The following is a 23,063-nucleotide window of genomic DNA, read 5'->3' as shown; positions in this document are numbered from 1 at the left end:
CTGGGTTGGAGAAAGGAAACCAGACACCCCCTGGAGACCCATGCAAGCTCTTCATCAATTATGGAGGTGAGGAATTCCTCCCTAATAACAAGCCCTGTTCTTCTTTATAGGAGGAGGCTAAGATCCGAAGGGCAGCCATGAGGACCCACCTGGATCTCCTGCAGCACCGCCACCACCACCACAAGGGTACAGAGGAGAACATCACGACCCTCATCGCGGTGCTGATGCATGTGGAGGATGAAGACCTGGAGGTAGCACAGGTGAGGGCCCACTTCTTCCTGCCACCCCTACGAAGGTGTTTAGGCTTCCCCAAGTCCAGCCACCCAGTGGCAGGCCCCAGAGTTAGCCTCATGGGGTGGTGAATCCTCGAGCTGTCCCGCTGTGGTTTGGCCCATCCAGGCCCTACTCCTTGAAGCCCCCTAAGAGGTTTCTTAGAATCCCTTGGCAGCCTTTTTCACTCCCATTCCGGTGTTTCTTTTGGCAGGCTGCGAAGGACAATCTGAGCCTCCTGGCGGAAGCCCTCCTATGGCACCTGGAGGGCAAGCTGCTGGCGCGGGACTCTTACAGCCTGCAGGAGCTGCTCCACAAGATCGCCAAGTGTCTGGTAAGGGCAGCCCCTCCCTGTCCATCCCTCGGCTCAAATGGCTCAAGGACCTTTGGGCGATGCTTTGCTCACTCGGGATTTGTCTTTGCTCTTGATCCCAGATTCGGCAGCTCGGCACAGAGGACGCCGTGGAGATGGAGGCCACCAAGATCCTGGGCTTCTTCCGCAGCGAGCAGCCTTCAGTGAGGAGAACGGCTGCCCTGCTGATCGGTAAGCGAAACAAGACTTTTGGGTCTCCCTTAGTGGGTCATCTTGGTGGGCAAAGGTTCATTCTCTTGGAAGGCACTGCCAGAAGGCTGTGGAGGGGCAGGAGCTGTTCCCTCCCCAGGAGGACTGGCCCAGTGAGAATTAGCGAGGTCTCTTGGCTTAATTTCCTTCCAAGGTGACGTAAGAGTCCCTGGAGGAATGGCTCAATCTGTCAGTCCCAGAGGGAGCAGAGAGGGGAGGACTTCCTCTCCTGAATGATGGGAAGTGGGCTGTCCATGCGCAGGGTCCTAAACTGTGGTCCCATTTCCTTCCACCCTTGTTTTTAGGTCACCTGGTCCACAAAAAGGGCAGCATCCTCACTGAAGGGAACATAGAGACCTTCCATGCTGGTAAGTGCCGGTTTCTGGGTGGGAAGGGGAAGTTTCTGTGAGGGGAGAGGCCTAGATTTAGGGACCACAGAGCTGGAATGGGCCACCTGTCCCCTCAAATGGAAGGTCCCGCTTGCATCCTCAGGGATGCTCAGCAGTAGGCTTTCCCAGAGTGCAGGGGAGAAAGAGTCAGGACTTGCGCCCTCTTGGTGTGGAAATGGTGGGGCTTGGCCAAGGGTGGGGTGATCTCTTCATGACATTTCTGAACCTTCTCCTTCATCCCTCCAGCGCTGGAGAGCTTGCTTGGCGACCATGACCCCGAGGTCGGGAGAGTTGCCTGCAAGACAGAGAAGATCGTGAAGAAGGCCTTTTCCCTCCACTCCCGGCACGGGCTGCGGGCTGCCGTTCGGCGCTTGTGGGCGGGCTGTAAGAAGAAGAGACACCCGCCAGAGTACGGTGATCTCTCCACCTGACCGACTGGTGAGCAGACCAAGGCAGGGCTTCACTTGAAGGGGCCCCGATGGTTAGGGAGGGGGCTGGGGCTGCAGGAAGGGTGGGCAGGAATCTGGGCAACCCTCCCTCGTGTTGGAATGCCAACTTCGGCCCTTGTGGCTGGTTGTACCAGTAGCCCAAGGGAAAGAGGAAAGATCTCTCTTCCCTCTGGGAAATGAGGACACAAATATTCTGCCAGGAGTCCCTGGTGCTTGGTGGTGTCATGGGGGAGAGTGTGAGAAGACCCCCCATCTCTGAACCAATGTCCTTCTCTCTTTCCAGGAACAACAGCCCCGTGCTCTCCCCTTGAAGATCAGCAGCTGAAGGGAGGTTCAGGAAAGACCATGCAGCGCAGGGGCCTCCCAGAAGACCTCCTCCAACCGCGTGGACACAAGATCTGTCCACAAGAAGACATCCAGCAGGGAAGTGCAGTTCTGTATGAGGAGTGAGGGGGAAGCAGGCTCCACTCCCCTGGCCCAAGGAAGCCCCGCCTCTGGGGTGCAGAAGCCCCTCCCCTTGCTTCTGCTGGCAGGCTGTGGGAGGAGGCTACAGGACCACCCTGCCCCCAAGTGGCCCTTTGGAACCATTCTTGGGCTTCCCTTGGGTCCGGGGAGGCTGTGTGGCCCCAGCAGGAGGGCAAGGTCACCGCCTCCCTCCATTCCCACCAGCTGGCCAAGGAGCGCCCCCTCCTCCTTCCACCTTTCTCCCCTTCCCCAGCGGCCTGGCTTCCCCTGGCAGGGGAAGCCCCATCCAGGCATCCGCCCCCTCCCCTGCCGAGGGTGTGCTCCTCCCCCCCTCCACTCCCGCAGCCACGCCTCACTCCCCCCTCCGCTCCCTCCTCCTTCCTCCCAAACCGGTGCAGCAGCAGAGGAGCCTGGGAGACTCTGGGGGCCCCCTGCAGCCCCAGTAGCGCCCCCTGGTGCTGCCCGGTGGCAGGCCAGAGAATCCTCCTCTCCCTCCTGCTCCATGCTGTGGCTGCACAGTGGGGAGCCCGAGGTCAAGCAGAATTCTCTGGCTTGCCCCCCCCCTCAACCCCCAGCCCCCTGCCCAATCCCCACTTGCTGGGCTGCCGGAGTAGAAAGGGAGGAGGAGCAGGGCAACCCCACTGACGCTGCTTTGTGCTTCTTGCAGGCTTGTGCTGCTGCTGGGCGGCTGGAGGAGTCGATCCGCCCCAGAAGAGGAGACCAAGTGAACGTGCCTGCAAGGAGCGGGGGTGGGGTGGGGTTGGGGGCTGGCTGGGACTCCCCCCAATTTTGTTTGCCCTGCCATTCCCTTCTTCTGTGTGACCCTGGGCTTCCTCCCTTCCCTCCTTCCCTCCCTCCCTCGTTCTCCCACCCAGGGGCAGAATGGGCTTTGCTTGTCGCCCTGTTGGGGGCCGAGTAGGAATTTTTGGCTTTCCAACAGATTGGCCAAGATGGAAAGTTTTTTTGCCTACTCCATTCTGTCCTGTTTTGTTTCCTTTAGTTAGAAAGTTAAGTGACGACTTGTAACCTATTTAAGTATATTAATAAAGTTGCCACTTTGTTAACAGCCAGTCCTTTCTGAGATCTTCTTTTCTTCTCGTCTCCCTTGGAGCGTTTGTGCCCACAGACTCCCAAGCTCACCTCTTGGCTGAGGGAGACGCTGCTACACTGCTACAGGTCCATGCAAATGCCTCTTGCTTGGAAGCACTCACTCAAACAATTGGCTTGGATCACTCCAGAGGAGCCCACTTGAGGTTTGCCGCCAATGAGGTTTGCTGAGCACAGGATCCTGGGAGCAAGCTGCACCTTCCAATCGAGTGCCCGGAAAGCACAGCCTTGGCAAGGCCTGGCAAGCTTACAAACCAACATTGACTCCCTCCAATACAGCCAAATATGACATGTGATTCCATTCCAGTGATTAAAAAGTCCTGCCAAGTATGAAATGCCATTTGTGAGGGAACAAGGCCTTGACCTCCTCTTGTGCTCTTCACAGTTCTGTTTTGAATGCGTATTTGCTTCCTTCCTGTGCTCTGTAATAAGAAGCTGGCAGGGATCACAGCTCCCGTTTGACAGTTTGGTCTGGTTGGGGAAAGAGTCCTGCTGTTTGGTTTTTGGAGGGAGGAGAGGGTTGGATTGGATTGGTTTGGTTGTTTTTTTTTAATGGGGGGAGCTCGCATTAATTTTGATTGGTTGGTTTGGTTTTTTTTCCCCAAATTCAATTTTTATTATTTTTAACAATATTAATATGTCATTGATTACGAATAGACAAAGTGGACTTCCCGCACACATCTCTTCGTGAATCATCAGCTATAAAGTTCACCCTTGCTATAATAATAGTTCAAAACATAAATTTAAATCCTTACAAACACAGCTAATCTACCCAACCTGCAGGTTTTTTTACTAAATTTCGAACCCTACTGTAAAGTCCATAGCAGAAAAATAGTTCTTTAGATACAACAAGAATGGTTTCGAACCTTCTTTGAAGCATTCCTAATTTTGGTCTCTTATTAGTGTTGTAAGTTTTGCCATCTCCGCATATTCCAAAAATTTTATCAGCCAATCTTCTTTTGAAGGCACTTCATTACTCTTCCATTTCTGTGCATATATAATTCTAGCCGCCGCCGAAGCGTACATAAAAAGCGTTGAATTACTTGTAGAAATTGCACCTTCTATTATTCCCAGCAGGAAGGATTCTGGCCTCTTAGGAAATGTCATTTTAAATATTTTCTTTAACTCATTATATATCATCTCCCAATATGCTTTAGCCTTCCCACAGGTCCACCACATAGGAAAAAAAGTGCCTTCAGACTGTCCACACTTCCAACATTTGTTTGATACATTTTTATACATTAATGCCAATTTTTTGGGTGTCAGATACCATCTATACATCATTTTGTAATAATTTTCTTTTAAAGCATAACATGCAGTCAATTTTAAATGGGTTAGTTTCGGAAAATTGGAGGGGGGGAAGAGAATAAAAGGAGGCTCGCCTGCAGCAGAAAGTTAGTGAAAGCTGGAGGAAGAGTTTAAAGTTGGCGCTAAAGCTGGAATTAGAGCTGATTAGGAGTAAGACCCTGAGGCTATTCACATGATAGTCCTGGGATGCGGAGGGCGGGCAGTGGGGTAGGCAGAGTCCAACTCATCTTTCCCCCAGATGATTCTTCTGCTTTTCTTCAGGTATACTACCATGCGCTCACATGATCCTCACTGCTCCCAGCAGTGTGGATCTTTGGAGGCTGGGATGACACATCCCAACCTTTGGATATCCCACAATGCATAGTGTGTCGAGCGTGGTGCATTGGGGGATAGGAACATATGAAGCTGCCAGTCAGACCATTGGTCCATCTAGCTCAGTATTGCCTACACAGACTGGCAGCAGCTTCTCCAAGGTTGCAGGCAGGAATCTCTCTCAGTCCTATCTTGGAGATGCTGCCAGGGAGGGAACCTGGAACCTAGATGCTCTTCCCAGAGCGGCTCCATCCCCTGATGGGGAATCTCTTATAGTGCTCACACGTCTAATCTCCCATTCAAATGAAACCAAGGCAGACACTGCTCAGCTAAGGGGGGAAGAAACGCTTGCTACCATTATACGCTTGCTACACATTATAGTTGCTGCACAAGGGTGTGGTCTGGTTTCGTTGCACATCTCGACTGTATGCTAGAACACTAACTCATCATTCGAAGGTCAGGGGTCCTCATATTTGGGTCTCCAGATGATACTGAACTACAACATCCCTGGCCACCATGGCCTTATAGAAGAAGGAACAGACTGGTTCTCTGTTGCTCCTGAGGGCTGGGCTACTAGAATCCATGGGTTGAAATGGCAAGGAAGCAGATTTAGGCTAGGCATTAGGAAGAATTTCTTAATTGTAAGAGCTGTTCGACAGCGAAGCAGTCTCCCTCATGCAGTGGTAGGCTTTCCTTTGCTGGAGGTTTTCAAACAGAGGCTGGACAGGCATCTGTCCGAGCTGCTGTAGCAGTTTCCTGCACGGAGTAGGGGACTGAAGAACTCTAAGGTACCTTCCAACTCTGACATTCTATGATCCTGTGATTCTATGGGAGTTGTACATAGGAACATAGGAAGCTGTCTTATACCAAGCCGGACCATTGGTCTGCTTAGCTCACTATTGTCTATACGTGTTGGAGATGGAGTTCCAGTGCATCGACCTTTTGCACCAACTAACCTAATGGCAACTAGGGGCATTGGGATCAGAGGGAGCTAGTCAGGGTCTCCTCACCTGTCCCTGCTTGCCTCTACTCTATGAACCCTGCTTTGACTCCTCAGGTACCTCCTGTGGTGAGTCAATCTTCTTTGTTTCCTCCTAGAGAGATGATGGAGACATATCCCCCTTCTCTCCCTGATTGATTGATTGATTGATTGATTGATTGATTGATTGAGTGAGTGCTGTCAAGTCTGTGTCGACTCTTAGCGACCACATAGATAGATTCTCTCCAGGATGATCTGTCTTCAACTTGGCCTTTAAGGTCTCTCAGTGGTGCATCCATTGCTGTCGTGATCAGGTCCATCCACCTTGCTGCTGGCCATTTTCTTCTCTTGCCTTCAGCTTTCCCCAGCATTATGGACTTCTCAAGGGAGCTGGGTTTTCGCATAATGTGTCCAAAGTATGATAGTTTGAGCCTGGTCATTTCTGCCTTGAGTGAAAATTCTGGATTGGTTTGTTCTGTGATCCATTTGTTTATTTTCCTGGCTGTCCATGGTATCCTCAAAAGTCTTCTCTAGCACCAAAGTTCAAAAGTGTCAATACTTTTTCTATCTTGCTTCTTAAAAATCCAGCTTTTGCATCCACAGAGTGTCACGGGGAAAACAATTGTCCAAACTATTCTAATCTCTGTAGGTATAGACACTTCATGGCATCTAAATATCTTTCCCAAGGCCTTTATTACAACTCTGCAAAGTGCTAGTTGAATAGATGATGATGATGATGATGATGATGATGATGATGATGATGCTTAGTACCGCAAGACCAGCTCTCCTCCTCAAACAACTTGTGGGAATCCAAATTTAAGAAGAATTTAAGAACGCTCCTGCCTTGGACGCTCTCTGCCCCGAAGCTTCCCACGTGGCCAGTTTGGTGCATTAGCATCATTTTCAGAATTGTGGGCCGCCTCCCCCTCTTCAGATTGCAGGTAAGATTTCATTCATTCATTCATTCATTTGATTTTTATACCACCCTTCCAAAAATGGCTCCGGTTGGTTTACACAGAGGAATAATAAATAACTAAATAAGATGGATCCCTGTCCCCGAAGGGCTCACAATCTAAAAAGAAACATAAGATAGACACCAGCAAAAGTCACTGGAGGGATGCTGTGCTGGGGATGGAGAGGGCCATTTACTCTCCCCCTGCTAAATAAAGAGAATCACTACGTTAAAAGGTGCTTCTTTGCCTAGTTAGCAGGGTATTGCTCATGCTCTTCCCCAGGGGAAAAAACCACACATTTATTCTATGCAGAAACCACATGCTTTTTAAAAAACAAAAACAAGTTTTACCAGAAGCAAGCATTGTGTAAGACTATGTGTAAGATAAATCATATGATATTTATTTAGTCTGCCTTCCTGCCTTCCTACTGTCCACCACCCTCTTGCCATTTTAAGCAAATCCAGACTCACAGTTTCATCAAAAATGTCCAGGTTTTCAGTTTTAAACATTTCCCCCCTCCGTTTCAAAACACTTAGGACTTGACTGTGAATATAGGAACTTAGGAACATCGGAAGCTGCTCTATATTGAGTCAGGCCCTTGGTCCATCTAGCTCAGTATTGTCTACACAGACTGGCAGCAGCTTTTCCAAGGTTACAGGCAAGGGTTTCGTATGCTTTGGTAGTTTGTTGGTTCAATAAAAAAATCTTGTCCTAAAAAATAAAATAAAAAATCTTGTCCTAAAATCTTGTCCTAAAAATAAAAAAAAAATCTTGTCCTGTCTTGGAGATGCTGCCAGGGAGGGAATGTGGAACCTTCTGCATGCAGTTTTCAAACATTATTCCCTAAAGGAGCATTTTATTGTCCCTTGGACTGTGTTAGGGATGGGGCTGTATTTCAGTGGTAGAGTATCAGCTTAAAGATGCTGAAGGTCCCAGGTTCAATCCCTGGCATCTACAGGGAGAGCTGGGGAAAACTCTTGCCTGAAACTCTGGAGTGCCACTGCCAGACAGAACAGACAATATTGAGATAGATTGGGGTTCCCAACAGGGGGTACTAGTACCCCTAGGGGTACTTCAAAGGCTATCGGAAGAGCCAGCGTGGTGTAGTGGTTAGAGTGCTGGACTAGGACCGGGGAGACTTGAGTTCAAATCCCCATTCAGCCAGGAGACTAGCTGGGTGACTCTGGGCCAGTCGCTTCTCCCTCAGCCTAACTTACTTCACAGGGTTGTTGCGAAGAGAAACTTAAGTATGTAGTACACTGCTTTGGGCTCCTTGGAGGAAGAGAAGGATATAAATGTTAATCATCATCATCATCATCATCATCATCATCATTATTATTATTATTATTTATTATTATTATTATTACAAGACAGGTCTCACCAGAGGATCCAGACAAAGAGTGCCTCTCCCGTCAACAATATGGTGAGACGTAACTTTAATAAATTAATACCGGATTGGTCGTCGCCCGGGTCAACAAGGACCGCGCCAGGTGCTATACTCCCTGGACATCTGGTGGCAAGTGGGCTACAGGACACAGGATCTTCAGTTGAGCAACCAGGGCTGGAGACAGCAAAGCTACTGGAAGAAACGTCGCTTAACCGAAAAAAATATACAAAAAATGCCAAGAAGGAAATAATGATCTGCTATTACAAGTCTAGTCCAACTTGAAGAGGTTATTTAAAAAGAATGTACCAAATTTGGAAAGAGAAGCATCCAGATACAGAAATAATAGAAAAAAGGCTAGCAGACCAGAGAAGATTCAGAATAAGAAATAAAGTATTCACAGGAGTTGAGCTGGAAGAACTGCAAAGAGCAACACAGGCTCAAGATATGGAAGAAGAACTACCACCAACTGAAGCAGTTGCTCAGGCACAGATGGAGGTGTTGGAAATAGAGGATACCACCGTTGCTGAAGTATTTCAAAATCAAAACCAGGCAACCTCCCCTTTGCCTTCACCTCAAAAACCCAAATGCCGTTTAACAGAAAAGCAAGAAGAACTAAAGCAAAAAATAACTGAGCACATGAAGCAAACAACCACCAGGGTTCGACTTCCCGCTCTAAAAACAGTTGCCAAAAAACAACTTGCTCAGGCATTAAAAGATGTCAATGCTGCACTTGCAGAAATAACAACCAATAATTTGCAAGAAACAAAGCAACTCCTGTACAGTGCAGCAACAATAACAACACAAGAGCTCGGATAGAAGATCAGTGGACCTGTAAAAAAAGAAAGCAGTACATCACCTAAATGGAAGATTTGATTAGAAAATAAAATCTCCAGGCTTAGATCAGATGCTAGTAAATTGAAAGATATGCCAGACAAGAAGATGAAGAATGAAAACACTAAACAGTATCTGATCCAAAAATACCATCTAGATTCAAGGAAAATGAGAGAAGTCCTGGAAATAATAAAGCAGCAAATAACAGCAGTATCAAAGAAGATTATCAGATATGAAGCCAGAATTACACAACACAGGCAGAATCTCCAATTCCAGTCGAATCAGAGACGTTTCTACCAAAGCATAGAAGGAGAAACTGCAAGAAACTTAGAAACGCCAAATAAAGAAGAAACAGTGCAATTCTGGCGGAAATTATGGGACAATCCAATAGATTATAATAAAAAAAGCAGGCTGGATGAAAGAAGTCAAAAAATGTAACCAACAAATGCAAGATCTAATAATAACACCAGAATTAATCAGTGAAAGAGCAAAGAAAATTAAAAATTGGACTGCGCCAGGCGACGATGAAATGCATGGCTTCTGGCTTAAACACCTAACAAGCCTTCATAAACAACTATCAAAACAGTTCAATCACATTTTGCAAGGAGGTGATATTGAACAATGGCTAACAACTGGGAAAACTCATCTCATCATGAAAGACCCAGCAAAAGGTGCAGTTCCAAGTAATTATAGACCGATAACCTGCCTGCCAACCATGTTCAAATTATTAACTGGAATAATAGCAGATGAAGTGATGCAACACTTATTAACTAACAAACAGCTTCCAGTTGAACAGAAAGGAAATTGCCCGAACACCAGAGGCACAAAAGACCAGCTGCTGATTGACAAAATGATCTTAGAAAACTGCAAGAGAAGAAAAACCAATCTAAGTGTTGCATGGATTGACTACAAGAAAGCCTTCGATTCATTGCCTCACACATGGATACTAAAATGTTTAGAAACAACTGGTGTCAGCAAAAACATTCAGATATTTATTTAAAAAGCAATGAGCATGTGGAGTACACAGTTAACAATCAACGGCGAGGCACTTGGACAGGTTAGCATTAGAAGAGGCATTTTCCAAGGGGACTCACTATCCCCTCTATTGTTTGTAATCACCATGACCCCACTTTCACAAATACTAAACAAAACAAGCCTCAGATACCAAACATCTAAAACAGCCAGAAAAACCAACCATCTGCTTTACATGGACGATCTGAAGCTGTATGGAAAGTCCCAGTCAGAAATCGAATCACTGCTCAACACTGTCCGTATATTCAGTAGCGATATAGCAATGGAGTTTGGACTAGACAAGTGTGCTGCATTAATAATGAACAGAGGGAAAATAAGAAAAACAGAAGGAATAGAACTGCCCAATAGAAGCAAGATCAAGAACCTGGAAGAGAAAGAACCTTACAAATACTTGGGCATTCTCCAGGCTGATAACATCGCACACACTGAAGTTAAAAGAAAAATGGGAAGTGAATACATCAGGAGAGTCAGAAAAATCCTCAGGTCCAAACTCAATGGCGGGAACATCATACAAGCCATAAACACCTGGGCTATACCTGTTATTAGATACACTGCAGGAATGATAGACTGGACCCAGGCAGAGCTAGAGACGCTAGATCGTAAGACCAGGAAAATCATGACCATCAATTGTGCTCTGCACCCCCACAGTGATGTAGATAGGCTCTACCTCCCTCGCAGCTCAGGTGGAAGAGGAATGCTGCAAGTCCATCAAACAGTAGAGGAGGAGAAAAGAGACCTTGAAGAATATATAAGGGACAGTGAAGAAGATGCACTTCAAATGGTCAAGAACGCACAACTGTTCAACACCAATGAAACAAAACAGGCCTACAAGAAAGAACAAGTCAAGAACCGAGCAGAAAAATGGAAAAATAAGCCCCTGCATGGTCAATATTTACACAATATAAGTGGAAAATCAGACATCACCAAGACCTGGCAATGGCTTAAGAATGGCAACTTGAAGAAAGAAACAGAGGGTTTAATACTGGCTGCACAAGAACAGGCACTAAGAACAAAAGCAATAAGAGCCAAAGTCGAAAAATCCACAACAAACAGCAAGTGCCGCCTTTGTAAAGAAGCAGATGAAACAGTGGACCACCTGATCAGCTGTTGTAAGAAGATCGCACAGACTGACTACAAACAAAGGCATGACAAGGTAGCAGGGATGATACACTGGAACATCTGCAAAAAATACAAGCTACCTGTAGCCAAAGATTGGTGGGACCATCAAATTGAAAAAGTTGAAGAAAATGAAGATGTAAAAATATTATGGGACTTCCGACTACAAACAGACAAACATCTGCCACACAATACACCAGATATCACTGTAGTCGAGAAGAAAGAAAAACAAGTGAAAATAATCGACATAGCAATACCAGGGGATAGCAGAATAGAAGAAAAAGAAATAGAAAAAATAATAAAATACAAAGATCTACAAACTGAAATTGAAAGGCTGTGGCAGAAAAAGACCGAAATAATCCTAGTGGTAATTGGCGCCCTGGGTGCAGTTCCAAAAGACCTTGAAGAGCACCTCAACACCATAGGGGCCACAGAAATCACCATCAGCCAATTACAAAAAGCAGCTTTACTGGGAACAGCCTATATTCTGCGACGATATCTATAACGATTGACAATAAAATTCTGGCATCCCAGGTCCTTGGGAAGGACTCGATGTCTGGATAAAACAAACGAGTCAATAACACCTGTCTGACTGTGTAAACAAGAAATAATAATAATAATAATATTTTCCCTTCTACGGAGTGAAAGCAGCTACTCTGGTGAGAACGCAGGTGGCAGGATGGGAAGGAATGGAGCAGCTCCGTCAAAGTGGCCACTGCAAAAGCGGGAGCATAACAAGGTTGGAGTGGGCCCAGAGTCGAGGTTTTACAATGGGCCCCTCGCTGATTGATTGGTTGGTTGGTTGGTTGGTTTACACATTTCACAATATATAGTGCACTCACACTCACATCCCCTATATGTATCACATCCCCTAACGGCCCTGAGCCATTTTGGAAGGGCGGTATATAAATCAAATAAATAATAATAGGAATATGGTGAATATTTATAAAGTTATATTTATATCTATTACTATATAGTTATATTTATATCTATAACTATATATAGTTACAAATATAACTAAATTTACATAGTTATGTAGTTCACTGCCAGAACTATGATCTCAGGGAACTAATGATGAAGATCCAAATTTGTTTCTGGTTGATTATGCAGCCTTGTTCTATCTATCTATCTATCTATCTATCTATCTATCTATCTATCTATCTATCTATCTATCTATCTATCTATCCATCTACGCAGATAGTCTCCCCCAAGCGCCAGAGCTGTGTGTGTGTTGGGGGGGGGGTCTTTTAGCTGGTCTTCTGTAGGCTATCGAAGCTACTTCCTTGGAGACAGGGAAAGAAATGTCAAAGAGGGCTCTCACAGATGGAGCGGGCATTGCACAGAATGCTGTTTAATGCAGGGACCAACAACCATCACGTTTGCTGGGAGCATGGGGGGGCGTGGGGGGGGGGGGTCAGCACAAAAGGAGAATGTCCCATCTGTCCCAATTGTATCCAAGAAGGCTTCCCTCTCGCCATCATCATCGGCTGTCAAAATCGAAGATCCAGCTGGCCACTTGATTCCTTAAGCAAACAGGCAGCCTTCGGATGCTCTTTCTCTCTCCCTCCCTCCTAGGTCCAGAGGCAGGCAGGTTTAGCAGAAAATTGATGGTTGGAGAGAAGCAATGGTTTTTGAGAGATTGGCTGCTGGTTTTTGAACTAACTTAAGTTTCCAAACTGCGTACAAAGGCAGCCCCACGTAGAGCGCATTGCAATAGTCAAGCCTGGAGGTTACCAGCTGATGCACCACTGTTTTGAGATTGTTCTCTTCAAGGAATGGACGCAGCTGGTGAATCAACCAAAGCTGTTGGAAGGCACTCCTGGCCATAGCCTCCACCTGAGATACCAGGGTGAGGCTTGGGTCCAAGGGTACTCCCAAGCTGCATACCTGTTCCTTTTGGGGGAGTGTAACCCTCACCCAGGACAGGAAGATCTAACTCATCCTTCAGATTCTGAGTGCCTACAATGAGCACCTCCGCCCATTACTGCCTGTAGGCAGGCATTTAGGGAATGAATGCAATTTCCTGATGATGGTGGTGGTGGTGGTGATGACAAGGAGAAATAGATGACAAGCATCCTGATAACACCCTGCACCAAATCTGATGATCTCACTCAGCGGTTTCATGTCGATATTAAAAAGCACTGGTGACAGAATGGAGCCGTCTCAACTCCATAGCCAGCTCTAAAGCCAGTTTGAAATGGGTCTAGATAATCCGTTTTCTCCAAAACTGTCTGGAGTTGGTAGGCCACCACTCTCTCAGTCACCTTGCCCAACCATGGGAGATTGGAGACTGGCCTGTAACTAGCCATCGCTAAGGGATCCAGGGAAGGTTTCTTAAGAAGTGGTCTATCTATTGCCCCTCCTCCAAACAGGGGGTTCTCCCTCAGCAATGCATGAATGATATTAACGAGGCCACCTCCAACAATCTCCTTGCTAGATAGAAGCAGCCAAGTTGTAGGAACACAGGAAGCTGCCATATACTGAGTCAGACCATTGGCCCATCCAGCTCAGTACTGTCTACACAGACTGGCAGCGGCATCTCCAAGGTTGTAGTCAGGAATCTCTCAGCCCTATCTTGGAGATGCCAGGGAAGGAACTTGGAACCTAGATGCTCTTCCCAGAGCAGCCCCATCTCCTAAGGGGAATATCTTACAGTGCTCACACTTCTAGTCTCCCATTCATATGCAACCAGGGTGGACCCTGCTTAGCTAAGGGGACAAGTCATGCTTGCTACCACAAAACTAGCTCTCCTCCTGTTAGTCGGGCAAGGTTCCAGAGAACAGGTGGTAGGCTGCACCGCCCGAAGCAGCTCGTACCACATCCTCAGAAATCACAGATTGAAACTGATCCAGCATAATACTGCAAGAGGGATTGCTGAACACCCCCTTCATAACCCTTGCAGAAATAGTGGAGTCCAAGTCAGCCCAGAATACAGGAGATTTTATCCGCAAAGAACCCATTAAAAGCTTTACAGCAGAACAAATTCTCCGGGGACTGATTCCAAACAGAAAGAGCAGAAATTAAACTCCTCACAACCTGGGATAGCTCTGCTGAACGCAAATCTGCATGCACAATTCATGCAGACCAAAATTGGTTTTTTGCCGCATGCACCGCTTTCACATAAACCTTCAAATGGATCCAGTGCTGTGTCCTGTCAAATTTGAGCCAGGTTTTCCTCCACTTGTGTTCCAGTCACACCTACTCTGATGCTTCAGCCCCCGCAACTCCTCTGTATACCAAGGGGCCATTTTTGAAGCAGGTTGGAAGGGACGCTTAGGAGCAATCGTGTCTCTTGCCCTGGTGAGTTCCAAATTCCAGGTTCCCACCAGGGCCTCGACAGACTCACTGGCAGCACCAACATTAAAACCCTCCAAGGCTTTTTTGGAATCCTACTGGATCCAGCAGCCTTCTTGGGTGGGCCATCCTAATAGGTCCACCACCCCTGCAGGGGTGGGTTGTGGCTGTGAAGCAGGCAGTGGTCCGTCCATAACAATGGGGAAACCACAGGATCTCCTGACGATGGAGCCCAACAGAAGACCCAATTGAGTGTGTTTCCGGCACCATGAGTTTGTCCTGAAATTAATTGCGATAGGCCCATCTATTTCATGGCCTCTATGAACTCCCAAGCTGCACCAGACAAGCCAGCCCCAAAGTGGATACTGATGTCGCCTAACATCAAAAGTCTGGGAGACTCCAACACCAACTCTGTGACTGGTTCCATCAGCTCAGTTAGGGAGTCCGTTGGGCAGCGGGGTGGACGGTACACCAACAGTCTATCCCTAGTTCCCAGCCTCAGAAATATACACTTGGTATAAGTCATCTGTCTCACAGAGGCTCTGGTAAGGGAGATGGTATTCTTATGGACCACAGCCACCCCACCCTACCCCACCCCACCCACTTCCCCTAACCTGCTCCCCATCAGAGTAATCTGATTGGAGAAGCTGGGCCCAAACTGGACCCCTTTCCTCCCGCAGCCAAGTCTCAGTTATAGACTTATACAAGCCGGGTCAGCTCCCTGCCTCACCCATGATCAAGTCGTGGATGATTTCGGTCTTCTTCTGAACTGACCTGGCATTGCAGAGGAGCAAGGTCCTGCTCCAGTGAGTGTATGCACACGCTCTCTACTGAAGGAGATTCGGGGCAGAAACCCTGTGTGTAAAGCCTCCTGCAAACTCTAGCCCAGACCTCCAGCCCCACCCTAATATAACCTTCTCCTAGACCTCAGCCCCACCCCGAAGGCCCGGCACCAAAAGCTGGCCCCCTTTGGTGGCCAGCTTTGGTGGCCGCCTAGAGGCGGTCTGCCAGCCCTCTGGTGCACCTCCCTCCTTTTTATGCCTCCAAGAGCTCAGCAGCCCCTCCCAGGGGTGCACCAAAGTAATTCAGGTGCCTGGACCACCCAGCCATGAGACACCCCTCCCCCCGCCCTGTATGAGGCCCCCCAATCTCATTGGGGGGGCCGCCCCTCCAAAGCTCCGCTTAAAAAAATACTTGTGGCTGGGGGGGGGAGTGGAGCAGTCCTCCCTCCCCCCTCCTCTGGCGGCAGCCAAGAGAGATGATGGACCCATCTGTTGGGGCCAGCATCTTTAAGAAACTGCTAGACGCGCCCGTGCAGTTTAGAGATTGTTGCAAGCCTAAACGTCACGGGCTTGCGATGATCTCCTCTGAGCAGGCGTGCCTCGCAGTTTCTTAAAGATGCTGGCCCCAACAGATGGGTCCATCATCTCTCTTGGCTGCCGCCAGAGGAGGGGGGAGGGAGGACTGCTCCACTCCCCCCCACCAGCCACAAGTATTTTTTTAAGCGGAGCTTTGGAGGGGCGGCCCCCCCAATGAGATTGGGGGGCCTCATACAGGGCGGGGGGAGGGGTGTCTCATGGCTGGGTGGTCCAGGCACCTGAATTACTTTGGTGCACCCCTGGGAGGGGCTGCTGAGCTCTTGGAGGCATAAAAAGGAGGGAGGTGCACCAGAGGGCCGGCAGACCGCCTCTAGGCGGCCACCAAAGCTGGCCTCCAAAGGGGGCCAGCTTTTGGTGCCGGGCCTTCGGGGTGGGGCTGAGGTCTAGGAGAAGGTTATATTAGGGTGGGGCTGGAGGTCTGGGCTAGAGTTTGCAGGAGGCTTTACACACAGGGTTTCTGCCCCGAATCTCCTTCAGTAGAGAGCGTGTGCATACACTCACTGGAGCAGGACCTTGCTCCTCTGCAATGCCAGGTCAGTTCAGAAGAAGACCGAAATCATCCACGACTTGATCATGGGTGAGGCAGGGAGCTGACCCGGCTTGTATAAGTCTATAACTGAGACTTGGCTGCGGGAGGAAAGGGGTCCAGTTTGGGCCCAGCTTCTCCAATCAGGTTACTCTGATGGGGAGCAGGTTAGGGGAAGTGGTTGGGGTGGGGTAGGGTGGGGTGGCTGTGGTCCATAAGAATACCATCTCCCTTACCAGAGCCTCTGTGAGACAGATGACTTATACCAAGTGTATATTTTTGAGGCTGGGAACTAGGGATAGACTGTTGGTGTACCGTCCACCCCGCTGCCCAACGGACTCCCTAACTGAGCTGATGGAACCAGTCACAGAGTTGGTGTTGGAGTCTCCCAGACTTTTGATGTTAGGCGACATCAGTATCCACTTTGGGGCTGGCTTGTCTGGTGCAGCTTGGGAGTTCATAGAGGCCATGAAATAGATGGGCCCATCGCAATTAATTTCAGGACCAACTCATGGTGCCGGAAACACACTCAATTGGGTCTTCTGTTGGGCTCCATCGTCAGGAGATCCTGTGGTTTCCCCATTGTTATGGACGGACCACTGCCTGCTTCACAGCCACAACCCACCCCTGCAGGGGTGGTGGACCTATTAGGATGGCCCACCCGAGAAGGCTGCTGGATCCAGTAGGATTCCAAAAAAGCCTTGGAGGGTTTTAATGTTGGTGCTGCCAGTGAGTCTGTCGAGGCCCTGGTGGGAACCTGGAATTTGGAACTCACCAGGGCAAGAGACACGATTGCTCCTAAGCGTCCCTTCCAACCTGCTTCAAAAATGGCCCCTTGGTATACAGAGGAGTTGCGGGGGCTGAAGCATCAGAGTAGGTGTGACTGGAACACAAGTGGAGGAAAACCTGGCTCAAATTTGACAGGACACAGCACTGGATCCATTTGAAGGTTTATGTGATAGCGGTGCATGCGGCAAAAAACCAATTTTGGTCTGCATGAATTGTGCATGCAGATTTGCGTTCAGCAGAGCTATCCCAGGTTGTGAGGAGTTTAATTTCTGCTCTTTCTGTTTGGAATCAGTCCCCGGAGAATTTGTTCTGCTGTAAAGCTTTTAATGGGTTCTTTGCGGATAAAATCTCCTGTATTCTGGGCTGACTTGGACTCCACTATTTCTGCAAGGGTTATGAAGGGGGTGTTCAGCAATCCCTCTTGCAGTATTATGCTGGATCAGTTTCAATCTGTGATTTCTGAGGATGTGGACGAGCTGCTTCGGGCGGTGCGGCCTACCACCTGTTCTCTGGAACCTTGCCCGACTAACAGGAGGAGAGCTAGTTTTGTGGTAGCAAGCATGACTTGTCCCCTTAGCTAAGCAGGGTCCACCCTGGTTGCATATGAATGGGAGACTAGAAGTGTGAGCACTGTAAGATATTCCCCTTAGGAGATGGGGCTGCTCTGGGAAGAGCATCTAGGTTCCAAGTTCCTTCCCTGGCATCTCCAAGATAGGGCTGAGAGATTTCTGACTACAACCTTGGAGATGCCGCTGCCAGTCTGTGTAGACAGTACTGAGCTGGATGGGACAATGGCCTGACTCAGTATATGGCAGCTTCCTGTGTTCCTACAACTTGGCTGCTTCTATCTAGCAAGGAGATTGTTGGCTGTGTCTTCGTTAATATCATTCATGCATCGCTGAGGGAGTACCCCGTGTTTGGAGGAGGGGCAATAGATAGACCACTTCTTAAGAAACCTTCCCTGGATCCCTTAGAGATGGCTAGTTACAGGCCAGTCTCCAATCTCCCATGGTTGGGCAAGGTGACTGAGAGAGTGGTGGCCTACCAACTCCAGACAGTTTTGGAGAAAACGGATTATCTAGACCCATTTCAAACTGGCTTTAGAGCTGGCTATGGAGTTGAGAGGGCTCCATTCTATCACCAGTGCTTTTTAATATCGACATGAAACCGCTGGGTGAGATCATCAGATTTGGTGCAGGGTGTTATCAGGATGCTTGTCATCTATTTCTCCTTGTCATCACCACCACCACCATCATCAGGAAATGGCATTCATTCCCTAAATGCCTGCCTACAGGCAGTAATGGGCGGAGGTGCTCATTGTAGGCACTCAGAATCTGAAGGATGAGTTAGATCTTCCTGTCCTGGGTGAGGGTTACACTCCCCCAAAAGGAACAGGTATGCAGCTTGGGAGTACCCTTGGACCCAAGCCTCACCCTGGTATCTCAGGTGGAGGCTATGGCCAGGAGTGCCTTCCAACAGCTTTGGTTGATTCACCAGCTGCGTCCATTCCTTGAAGAGAACAATCTCAAAACAGTGGTGCATCAGCTGGTAACCTCCAGGCTAGACTATTGCATTGCGCTCTACGTGGGGCTGCCTTTGTACGCAGTTTGGAAACTTAAGTTAGTTCAAAAACCAGCAGCCAATCTCTCAAAAACCATTGCTTCTCTCCAACCATCAATTTTCTGCTAAACAAGCCTCAAGCTAAACCTGCCTGCCTCTGGACCTAAGAGGGAGGGAGAGAGAAAGAGCATCCGAAGGCTGCCTGTTTGCTTAAGGAATCAAGTGGCCAGCTGGATCTTCGACTTTGACAGCCGATGATGATGGTGAGAGGGAAGCCTACTTGGATACAATTGGGACAGATGGGACATTCTCCTTTTGTGCTGACCCCCCCCAACGCCCCCCCCATGCTCCCAGCAAACGTGATGGTTGTTGGTCCCTGCATTAAACAGCATTCTGTGCAATGCCCGCTCCATCTGTGAGAGCCCTCTTTGACATTTCTTTCCCTGTCTCCAAGGAAGTAGCTTCGATAGCCTATAGAAGACCAGCTAAAAGACACACACACCCCAACACACACACAGCTCTGGTGCTTGGGGGAGACTATCTGCGTAGATAGATAGATAGATAGATAGATAGATAGATAGATAGATAGATAGATAGAACAAGGCTGCATAATCAACCAGAAACAAATCTGGAACTTCCCCATTAGTTCCCTGAGATCATAGTTCTGGCAGTGAACTATATAACTATATAAATTTAGTTATATTTGTAACTATATATAGTTATAGATATAAATATAACTATATAGTAATAGATATAAATATAACTTTATAAATATTCACCATATTCCTGTTATTATTTATTTGATTTATATACCGCCCTTCCAAAATGGCTCAGGGCGGTTAAGGGATGTGATACATATTGGGGATGTGAGTGTGAGTGCACTATATATTGTGAAATGTGTCAACCAACCAACCAACCAATCAATCAGTGAGGGGCCCATTGTAAAACCTCGTCTCTGGGCCCACTCCAACCTTGTTATGCTCCTGCTTTTGCAGTGGCCACTTTGACGGAGCTGCTCCATTCCTTCCCATCCTGCCACCTGCGTTCTCACCAGAGTAGCTGCTTTCACTCCGTAGAAGGGAAAATATTATTATTATTATTATTTCTTGTTTACACAGTCAGACAGGTGTTATTGACTGGTTTGTTTTATCCAGACATCGAGTCCTTCCCAAGGACCTGGGATGCCAGAATTTTATTGTCAATCGTTATAGATATCGTCGCAGAATATAGGCTGTTCCCAGTAAAGCTGCTTTTTGTAATTGGCTGATGGTGATTTCTGTGGCCCCTATGGTGTTGAGGTGCTCTTCAAGGTCTTTTGGAACTGCACCCAGGGCGCCAATTACCACTAGGATTATTTCGGTCTTTTTCTGCCACAGCCTTTCAATTTCAGTTTGTAGATCTTTGTATTTTATTATTTTTTCTATTTCTTTTTCTTCTATTCTGCTATCCCCTGGTATTGCTATGTCGATTATTTTCACTTGTTTTTCTTTCTTCTCGACTACAGTGATATCTGGTGTATTGTGTGGCAGATGTTTGTCTGTTTGTAGTCGGAAGTCCCATAATATTTTTACATCTTCATTTTCTTCAACTTTTTCAATTTGATGGTCCCACCAATCTTTGGCTACAGGTAGCTTGTATTTTTTGCAGATGTTCCAGTGTATCATCCCTGCTACCTTGTCATGCCTTTGTTTGTAGTCAGTCTGTGCGATCTTCTTACAACAGCTGATCAGGTGGTCCACTGTTTCATCTGCTTCTTTACAAAGGCGGCACTTGCTGTTTGTTGTGGATTTTTCGACTTTGGCTCTTATTGCTTTTGTTCTTAGTGCCTGTTCTTGTGCAGCCAGTATTAAACCCTCTGTTTCTTTCTTCAAGTTGCCATTCTTAAGCCATTGCCAGGTCTTGGTGATGTCTGATTTTCCACTTATATTGTGTAAATATTGACCATGCAGGGGCTTATTTTTCCATTTTTCTGCTCGGTTCTTGACTTGTTCTTTCTTGTAGGCCTGTTTTGTTTCATTGGTGTTGAACAGTTGTGCGTTCTTGACCATTTGAAGTGCATCTTCTTCACTGTCCCTTATATATTCTTCAAGGTCTCTTTTCTCCTCCTCTACTGTTTGATGGACTTGCAGCATTCCTCTTCCACCTGAGCTGCGAGGGAGGTAGAGCCTATCTACATCACTGTGGGGGTGCAGAGCACGATTGATGGTCATGATTTTCCTGGTCTTATGATCTAGCGTCTCCAGCTCTGCCTGGGTCCAGTCTATTATTCCTGCAGTGTATCTAATAACAGGTATAGCCCAGGTGTTTATGGCTTGTATGATGTTCCCGCCATTGAGTTTGGACCTGAGGATTTTTCTGACTCTCCTGATGTATTCACTTCCCATTTTTCTTTTAACTTCAGTGTGTGCGATGTTATCAGCCTGGAGAATGCCCAAGTATTTGTAAGGTTCTTTCTCTTCCAGGTTCCTGATCTTGCTTCTATTGGGCAGTTCTATTCCTTCTGTTTTTCTTATTTTCCCTCTGTTCATTATTAATGCAGCACACTTGTCTAGTCCAAACTCCATTGCTATATCGCTACTGAATATACGGACAGTGTTTAGCAGTGATTCGATTTCTGACTGGGACTTTCCATACAGCTTCAGATCGTCCATGTACAGCAGATGGTTGATTTGACTGGATGTTTTAGATGTTTGGTATCTGAGGCTTGTTTTGTTTAGTATTTGTGAAAGTGGGGTCATGGCGATTACAAACCATAGAGGGGATAGTGAGTCCCCTTGGAAAATGCCTCTTCTAATGCTAACCTGTCCAAGTGCCTCGCCGTTGATTGTTAACTGTGTACTCCACATGCGCATTGCTTTTTAAATAAATATCTGAATGTTTTTGCTGACACCAGTTGTTTCTAAACATTTTAGTATCCATGTGTGAGGCAATGAATCGAAGGCTTTCTTGTAGTCAATCCATGCAACACTTAGATTGGTTTTTCTTCTCTTGCAGTTTTCTAAGATCATTTTGTCAATCAGCAGCTGGTCTTTTGTGCCTCTGGTGTTCGGGCAATTTCCTTTCTGTTCAACTGGAAGCTGTTTGTTAGTTAATAAGTGTTGCATCACTTCATCTGCTATTATTCCAGTTAATAATTTGAACATGGTTGGCAGGCAGGTTATCAGTCTATAATTACTTGGAACTGCACCTTTTGCTGGGTCTTTCATGATGAGATGAGTTTTCCCAGTTGTTAGCCATTGTTCAATATCACCTCCTTGCAAAATGTGATTGAACTGTTTTGATAGTTGTTTATGAAGGCTTGTTAGGTGTTTAAGCCAGAAGCCATGCAGTTCATCGTCGCCTGGCGCAGTCCAATTTTTAACTTTCTTTGCTCTTTCACTGATTAATTCTGGTGTTATTATTAGATCTTGCATTTGTTGGTTACATTTTTTGACTTCTTTCATCCAGCCTGCTTTTTTATTATAATCTATTGGATTGTCCCATAATTTCCGCCAGAATTGCACTGTTTCTTCTTTATTTGGCGTTTCTACGTTTCTTGCAGTTTCTCCTTCTATGCTTTGGTAGAAACGTCTCTGATTCGACTGGAATTGGAGATTCTGCCTGTGTTGTGTAATTCTGGCTTCATATCTGCTAATCTTCTTTGACACTGCTGTTATTTGCTGCTTTATTATTTCCAGGACTTCTCTCATTTTCATTGAATCTAGGTGGTATTTTTGGATCAGATACTGTTTAGTGTTTTCATTCTTCAGCTTCTTGTCTGGCATATCTTTCAATTTACTAGCATCTGATCTAAGCCTGGAGATTTTATTTTCTAATCAAATCTTCCATTTAGGTGATGTACTGCTTTCTTTTTTTACAGGTCCACTGATCTTCTATCCGAGCTCTTGTGTTGTTATTGTTGCTGCACTGTACATGAGTTGGTTTGTTTCTTGCAAATTCTTGGTTGTTATTTCTGCAAGTGCAGCATTGACATCTTTTAATGCCTGAGCAAGTTGTTTTTTGGCAACTGTTTTTAGAGCGGGAAGTCGAACCCTGGTGGTTGTTTGCTTCATGTGCTCAGTTATTTTTTGCTTTAGTTCTTGTTGCTTTCCTGTTAAACGGCATTTGGGTTTTTGAGGTGAAGGCAAAGGGGAGGTTGCCTGGTTTTAATTTTAAAACAGTTCAGCAACGGTGATATCCTCTATTTCCAACACCTCCTCCATCTGCGCCTGAGCAACTGCTTCAGTTGGTGGTAATTCTTCTTCCATATCTTGAGCCTGTGTTGCTCTTTGCAGTTCTTCCAGCTCAACTCCTGTGAATACTTTATTTCTTATTCTGAATCTTCTCTGGTCTGCTAGCCTTTGTTCTGTTATTTC

General features: G+C 46.9%; 1 protein-coding gene across 3 annotated transcripts; it reads left to right on the top strand.

The window, feature by feature from the left end:
• Positions 1-704: 704 nt before the first annotated feature.
• On the top strand, positions 705-3,183 carry LOC128333129 (basic proline-rich protein-like). 3 transcript variants are annotated; one of them, XM_053268235.1, is made up of 4 exons: positions 705-814; positions 1,138-1,200; positions 1,468-1,659; positions 1,954-3,183. In XM_053268235.1, exon 4 carries the CDS (start codon positions 2,110-2,112, stop codon positions 3,052-3,054), a length of 945 nt encoding a protein of 314 aa, XP_053124210.1. In that variant the 5' UTR covers positions 705-814; positions 1,138-1,200; positions 1,468-1,659; positions 1,954-2,109; the 3' UTR covers positions 3,055-3,183. The 3 variants fall into 3 exon arrangements, with proteins under 3 accessions (XP_053124210.1, XP_053124211.1, XP_053124212.1); XM_053268236.1 differs by having other exon boundaries at positions 711-814; positions 1,468-1,651; positions 1,954-2,972; XM_053268237.1 differs by having other exon boundaries at positions 711-814; positions 1,954-2,972.
• Positions 3,184-23,063: the final 19,880 nt, after the last annotated feature.

The sequence above is a fragment of the Hemicordylus capensis genome, chromosome 7 (assembly GCF_027244095.1).
Source record: "Hemicordylus capensis ecotype Gifberg chromosome 7, rHemCap1.1.pri, whole genome shotgun sequence".
NCBI classification, from domain to species: Eukaryota; Metazoa; Chordata; class Lepidosauria; order Squamata; family Cordylidae; genus Hemicordylus; species Hemicordylus capensis.
Note: the sequence above shows the minus strand (reverse complement) of the source record. Positions and strands in the feature narration are given on the sequence as shown.

Bases quoted from the DNA above. Each gene is read 5' to 3' on its own strand.
- LOC128333129 (XM_053268235.1), top strand. From the start codon at position 2,110: ATGAGGAGTGAGGGGGAAGCAGGCTCCACTCCCCTGGCCCAAGGAAGC.